At 50.8% G+C, this 7,500-nt stretch overlaps 1 protein-coding gene across 1 annotated transcript in view; it reads left to right on the top strand.

The window, feature by feature from the left end:
- Window positions 1–7,500, top strand: part of ptpn20 (protein tyrosine phosphatase non-receptor type 20) — a gene marked incomplete at both ends in the record, with an annotated part of 35,612 nt that overhangs the window by 20,461 nt on the left and 7,651 nt on the right. Inside the window, 8 exon segments of the mRNA XM_084458759.1 lie at window positions 184–637; window positions 1,387–1,557; window positions 2,309–2,483; window positions 2,684–2,894; window positions 3,736–3,776; window positions 5,290–5,376; window positions 6,929–6,934; window positions 6,937–7,139. Of these exon segments, the coding sequence (XP_084314885.1) occupies window positions 184–637; window positions 1,387–1,557; window positions 2,309–2,483; window positions 2,684–2,894; window positions 3,736–3,776; window positions 5,290–5,376; window positions 6,929–6,934; window positions 6,937–7,139 (1,348 nt within the window).

Below are 7,500 nucleotides of genomic sequence, written 5' to 3'. Positions count from 1 at the left end.
ACACACACAGTTTTTCTTTCTCACACACACGCACACACACACTTTCTCTCTCTGTTTCTCACACACACACACACACACACACACACTGTATTTCTTTCTCTCTCACACACACACACACACACACACACACACACACACAGTTTTTCAGGGCCCTCATTTCAGACAGTGCATCTCTGTCCGCAGCGGCGTCCGGGAGGAGGCGGACGGCAGCCACACCTACTGCCTGATGGGTAACGGCCTGACCATCCTGGCGGACGAGGAGTACCTCACTATCAGCTCCACCCTGGACACGTCGCCCGCCGCGCCCTCACACCCACCCACCCTGCCCACGGACGCGCCCCAACGGCTCTCTGACCACCCCCCCGGCACCCCCCGCCACGCCCCCAGCCGTCGCTCCCGCACCCTCGATGCCGGCTCCGCCGCCGGCCTCCGCTCCCACGCTCCCCCCGGTCAGCACTCCCACCACGCCCCGACCGCCGCCGCCGCAGCCACTCCCCCGCCGTCCCCCTCGTCACCCTCGTCCCAGGCGCCCGCAGAGAAGCCCCGCGCCCTCCGGCAGTCCACGCCCCCGTCCCAGCATGCCCTCACCTCCTCCTCCTCCTCCTCCTCCTCCTCCTCCAAGCACAGCCGACCCTGGGTGCCACCGCCCATGCCTCCCGTCCCCCAGGCGCCCCCCCCCCAGGCCTCCGCCACCCCCAGCATCCCCCAGACCCCCCCCACCCCTAGCACCCCCCAGACCCCCGCCACCCCCACCACCCCCCAGAACCTGGCCCCCGCCCCCCCGCGCTGCCCCAGCCCCCCGGACCCCCTCCTCCCGCCAGCCGGCCAGCCTCTTCCCCCCTCCTCCTCACAGACCCACACACACTGGAGGGACGAGCAGGAGGACAGGGTGTTTAGTGACGAGGAGGAGGATGAGGAAGAGGATCCCAGGAAGGTGAGGGCCGAGCTGTCGGTCTTGCAGGGATTGCAGTTTTTCTTGGACTTGCATGGTATAGTAATTTGAGCGGTTGGACATAAATGTGTGTGTGTGTGTTTGTGTGTGTGTGTGTTTGTGTGTGTGTGCGTGTGTTTGTGTGTGTGTGTGTGCGTGTGTGTGTTTGTGTGTGTGTGGGTGCGTGTGTGTGTGCGTGTGTTTGTGTGTGTGTGTGTGCGTGTGGTGTGTGTGCGTGTGTGTTTGTGTGTGTGTGTGTGCGTGTGTGTTTGTGTGCGTGTGTGTGTTTGTGTGTGTGTGGGTGCGTGTGTGTGTGCGTGTGTTTGTGTGTGTGTGTGTGCGTGTGGTGTGTGTGCGTGTGTGTTTGTGTGTGTGTGTGTGTGTGCGTGTGTGTTTGTGTGTGTGTGTGTGTGTGTTTGTGCGTGTGTGTGCGGTGCGTGCTTGCTCTCTGGCAGGGCATGATGAAGGAGTTTGAGCTGTGCGTGGACCTGTCCAAGTCTCGGAGCGGTAGTTTTGGCTTCACCATCGCGCGTAGCAAGATCGACGGCTGCTACTACGTCCAGGAGGTCCTGGACAGCCCGGCCAAGTCCGACGGACGCCTCAGGGCGGGCGACAGACTCGTCACGGTACACACACACACTCTCGCGCGCACACACACACGTATGGGGTGTAAAACGTGCCGCCGAACTACAGTCTCACTAACGCCTACTTAAGCCCTCGCATGTGTGAAGGTGTGTGTGTGTAACGTACGCTACCCCACACATACATGACACCTGCTCCACATTACAGTAACACCACACCTTACAGGATGATGAGATGGTTTTAGGTGTGTGTATACTGTAAGCAGAAGTTATATGTGGAGCACACGCCCACACGGGTGCCATTTTCCAATCGCTACGATGAACAGCCTTGACCATTATAAAAGTTGTAAATTCTTAAAATATGTGTAGCTACAATGCCTACAATTTACTCAATATAAACTGAATAAATCTATATTTCCCATAAAGCCCGTGTGGATGTGCTTCACAGAATCCCAGCCCACTGTGGCGCAGGGTACATACTGAAGAATCAACGGGGCTTTTGTCTTATGGCAAAATAATATAGAAAGTGTCTGTTGGCTAATTTCCAAAGCTATTGGCTACTGTATGATAGTGACTTCTCCAAATCTAGCCTGTGAGCTTGTGCCATTATTGCCAACTGTAGCCTAAGTGCTAATGGACTCTAGCGCATGCTGTCAATGTGGACACCAAGATATTCAGGCTATATCGACTGAACATGGTTAAAAGTACATTGTGAATGATGTTTCTTCACATTCACAATAACACACACACACACACACACACGCATAAATAAATACCCTGGCACACCCGCCCCCAGGTGAACGGCCGGGATGTGACGAATGTGACAGACGAGGTTGCCATGGCGGTCCTGAGGTCGTTTCCCAAGCGTCTGAGCATGACCCTGGGGAGGTCCGTGTCCAACCTGGTGGCCGCGCCTCCTCCCGACAGCCTGAATGACATAGTCCTGTACAAGACGCCCTCGGGACAGCTCGGTGAGATACGCACACACACACACACACACACACACACACACACACACACAAGCTGTTGTGACAGTCATTCCAGATGTGTGACATGTTGTGTGTGTGTGTGAGTGTGTGTGTGTCTGTGTGTGTGTGTGGGTGTGCGCATGTGTGTGTGTGTGTATGTGTGGGTATGTGTGTGTGTGTGCGCGCATGTGTGTCCTTCCCAGGCATAAAGCTGACTGGTGGCATTGGCAGCAGGTGGCAGGGAATCTACTGTGAGGAGGTGGTGCCCGGCTCGCCTGCCAGCGAGGAGGGCAGCGTCCAGCCCAACGACAAGATCCTCTACATCTGTGGCAGGTGCACCCTGGGAATGACCCTGGAGGACGCGGTCAAGGTCTGCGAGAACGCCCCGCGCAAGGTCAAAATCAAAGTGCTCAGGTGTGTGTATGTGTGTGTGTGTGTGTGTGTGGTGGGGGGGCAGAGTGGGTTGGGGGTGGGCTGTCTGTGTTGTTGGGTAGCTGTTTGTAGGGTGAATTCACAAAAAGATTGCGCAGCTTTTTCTGACTGTAAACTTGTACCGTGCTGACTGCGTTGCCATCATAGCATCTCTGTGCACCTGTGCTATATGCGGGTATTTAAATTAGGTAATATGCATACAGTGGGTGGAAAATTTGCCCCTTTCTATGCAAATAAGTCTCATTGCAAAAACAATCCAATTCACAAAGATCAGTGCTAATTCACACGCAGTGAAATGATTTGCGTCTTCAGAGAGTTGGTGGTAATTGAAGCACATTTATAAGTGATGTCATGACCAGCCTTTAATTTGAATAATAATAAAGGCATGAGGCTAAATAATATCATATGTACACTACTCAATGACTAGGCACTAGACTGTAGATATCCTATAGTGACTATGTAATAAGTAGGTCGAACATCACTTAACGTCACCAATAGCAAACTACTACCTGTACAATGTATAACTAACACAATATTGATGTATAGTATTTAAATGATTAATGTAGCGCACTATAATAAATCAGTAGAAAATGGCAGAAATATATAATAATATATAATAATAAAGTTAAATCAATATAGGCTGTACATTGCCTATGTTAAATGCAATTATTTGTGAAGTGAATGACTGTAATGTAATGTAATTTTGGCCAGGTCTCTCTTGTAAAAGAGATCATTGATCTCGATGGGACTTACCTAGTAAAATAAAGGTTAAATAAAAGATAAAAAAGATCTTGTTAATCACTTGTTTCTCTCCCTGTTCCAGGGATGACCAGCCCCTGAATCCTAAAGCTAATAAGTGGAATGGTGAGTATCTCAGCGCCTGCCTGTGAGTCACTCAGCCCCCAGTAGGGGGCAGTGGAGGGACCTATAGTAACGTCAAAGGACTGAAGACAGAGTTGAGAAAGAGATGAGAGGTTAGGTTTGGTTGACCGCCCACTGCTTGGGCAGCACATACGCACACACACACGCGCACACACACACACGCGCACACACACACGCGCGCGCGCGCGCCACACACAGACACACACAGACACACAACGTCACACTTCACCTCATTGACTGGATGCAACATGATCTCATGACAATATGGTTGCTGTGTAGATGGGTAGGGGTGAAACAGAGTTGAGCTTAGATTAGGTTCGGTTAGGTTGAAGTTAGGTTAGGTTTAATCTCTAAACGTTACGCTCAATGAGATTTCAGCGGCAGAGAGGCGGAGATCTCACTAGGTAAGGTTAGGTTAGACTCTGATATTAGGTTAGGTTGGTAAAGTTAGGTTAGATTGGTATTAGACTCTGGTTAGGTTGGAATTAGTGACTACAATATACAAACGTCACTCCTCACCTCACTGACCAGACAGGAGACATCCAAAACATGGACCACTGTTGCTATAGTAGAGGCAAGCTCAGGCCTCACCTTCTCTGGAATGTGCACTTTAGACACAGTGAGTTAGACAGACAGACAGACAGACAGACAGACAGACAGACAGACAGACAGACAGACAGACAGACAGACAGACAGACAGACAGACAGACAAGGCAGATCTATTTGCCTATTTAACCAGAACTCTTAATTTGACCTGTTCACCAATAAGGTTCTCCAGCATAGTCAATGTTGACCCCTTCTTTAGTAGTGTAGCTCTGTTGATCTATACTTCACACATGTTCTTCACTGGGCAATTTACATTGGATTCAAACATTCTTCAAACTTATTCACATAAAGCATTATGTGTATATATATATATCAAATTTAGTTTGAGCTAACAACAGAGGAATTGTTACTACTAGCTCATGTTTAGCTGAAGTGGCTTAATTTGGCGCTCAGAGCTTGCTTGCTTGCTTGCAGCTAGCTCACCCTGTGTTGCTACAGCAACTACTATATCATCAACTTTCTTAAAGGCGCAATATGTAACTTATGTCCGGAAACCTCACCACCTGTGAGCTGCAAGGGTAAACGCAGTCTGCTTGAGCAGTTGTACACCCACATTCCCAAATAAGGCTGTAGAAGCTAGCTGCGCTGCGTTTTAGTTCACTCAGATGTTTTTGACATCTGTGTAGAATACTCCGTAACCTTTCCCAAATAAAATCTCTTAGGAATTGCTACTTTAACATCAACTTCAATAAGGAAACGCTGGTGAGTGTGTTATTGTGTGAAGTTTTACATAAAGATGTTGAAAGCGCTGAGAACATTTGAATGGAAGTGCTTGCTGATCAACACGCACTGTAATTCTGCAATGTAAATCAATCCTGTCATGATCTCACCTTTCCTATTTGATGAGACTATGAAGTTCTGACCCTGAACCTGACTGCTCCATGTCCAGGTCTATTTGACTGGAAGAAAGACAGGAAATTCTTCCCCCGCTCTGAAGAACCCAGCTCTCCTGAGGCTGGTACATACAGCGAGGAGGGTAGGACACACTCTCTCTCTGTCTCTCTCTCTCTCTGTCTCTCTTTGTCTCTCTCTCTGCCTCTCTCTCTCTGTCTTTTTCTGTCTCTCTCTCTCTCTGTCTCTCTTTGTCTCTCTCTCCGCCTCTCTCTGTCTGTCTGTCTGTCTCTCTCTCTCTCCATCTCTCTCTGATGCTCTCTGTCTCTCTCTCTATATCTGTCTCTAGTCATAGCTGGATGCTGGCCGACATGGTTCAGTGTGTGTGTGTACAGTATACTGTGTGTGTGTGTGTGTGTGTGTGTGTGTGTGTGTGTGTGTGTGTGTGTGTGTGTGTGTGTGTGTGAAGCAGGGTGATGACAGACAGGTCTAGGCTCTCACTGCAGGATTAATTATTAGCGAGCCTCCTGCCCTCCACTGGGGTATTAGACTGCAGGGCTCTGAACTCCACACACACACACACACACACATATGCACACAAACAAACACCTATATGCACACACACACACACTTACACAAACACACACACACGATCACAGGCAGACACACACACACACATGTGGCTGTGCTCTGTTGGGCGGGCAGAGGCTGGGGCAGGTCAGTTGCCTGGTGACCGCCTAGCAGGACAGTGGGGTAGGAGGTAGGGGACACGGACGGTCAGAGCGGCCGGCGTCACCTGTCGTACAGACCACCCGCCGGTCAGCACCGGTCAGCACCGCCACACCTTTTAAAATGGCGGGAGAAGAGGGGAGAAGGCGTGAGTTAGTTTAGGAACCTGGGCGACCAGCTTCGGGTGAAAGGCTATTTGTGTGACGTTTTAGAGAGTGAGATTTGGATAGGAGGAAGTCCTTCTGTGGATTTTGTGACCCGTAGCTGGTTTTCCATTCGAGGACGACAGTAATGATGTAATGATGTTTCTTTCTCTCTCTCTTTCTATCTCTCTCTCTCTCTCTCTTTCTCTCTCTCTCCTCTCTCTGAAGAAGCAGTTCCGAAGCCGAAGATATTCAGACCTCGTTTCTCCATCACCACAGAGCTAGACGTGAGTTCTCCATCTCCTTCTCTCCCTCTCTCCCTCCGTCCTTCCTGCTTGTCTTGTGTCCTTAATTCCATCCCTCTCCTTCCACGATTCTATCTCTCTCTTTTTAATGCTCCCTCTCTCACTCTTTATCTCTGATGACACCGACTGAAACTCGAGTCCCCCCTATGTCAATCTGCCCCTCTGTGCTCTGCTGGGGGTCTGCCTGTGTGTATGTGTGTGTGTGTGTGTGTGTGTGTGTGTGTGTGTGTGTGCGTGTGTGTGTGTGTGTGTGTGCGTGGTTGTGAGTGCTCTGCATGTGTCTGCGTGGTACTGCGCGTGTGTGTGTGCACATGGGGTGCATGAACGTGTGTATCTGTCAGTGTTATAGTGTGTGTGTGTGTGTGTTTATGTGTGTGTGTGTGTGTGTGAGGGGGAATTCTTTCCACCTGATTCATGCATGAATATTTTACCTCAAGCGCTGCTCCTCTTCAGCCAGTATCAGAGACGCCAGCGTCTCTTTGTCTCGCGACTTTGTGATCGGTCTCCGTTACCGAGACAGGAAATGACCCTTCCTCTTCCTCCTCCTCTTCCTCCTCCCTTCCAACCAGACCTGCATCCTGCAGGTGGAGTTCACCAAGCCCGAGGGAGGCGGGCTGGGCTTCGCTCTGGTGGGCGGGGCCAACGGGAGCGTGCTCAGAGTGAAGGACATCTGCTCGGGGGGCGTGGCCGAGCAGGACGGAAGGCTGAGAGTGGGAGACATATTGTTGGAGGTAGGAACTGTCAATCACCCTCGGGGATCTCTAGGAAACTCAACAGAAGTATGTGCTTGTGCTATGTGTGTTTGACGTTCGTGTATGTGTGTGTGTGTGCGTCTACGTGTGTGTGTGTGTGTGTTTGTGTGCATCTACGTGCCTGTGTGTGTATTTGTGTGCGTCTGCGTGCCTGTGTGTGTGTGTGCGTGTGTCTGCGTGCCTGTGTGTGTGTGTGTGTGTGTCTGCGTGCCTGTGTGTGTGTGTGCGTGTGTCTGCGTGCCTGTGTGTGTGTGTGTGCGTGTGTCTGCGTGCCTGTGTGTGTGTGTGTGTGTGTGCGTGTGTCTGCGTGCCTGTGTGTGTGTGTGTGTGTGTCTGCGTG

The sequence above is a fragment of the Borostomias antarcticus genome (assembly GCF_949987555.1).
Source record: "Borostomias antarcticus genome assembly, chromosome: 25".
NCBI lineage: Eukaryota > Metazoa > Chordata > Actinopteri > Stomiiformes > Stomiidae > Borostomias > Borostomias antarcticus.
This window is presented reverse-complemented; position numbering and strand designations above follow the sequence as displayed.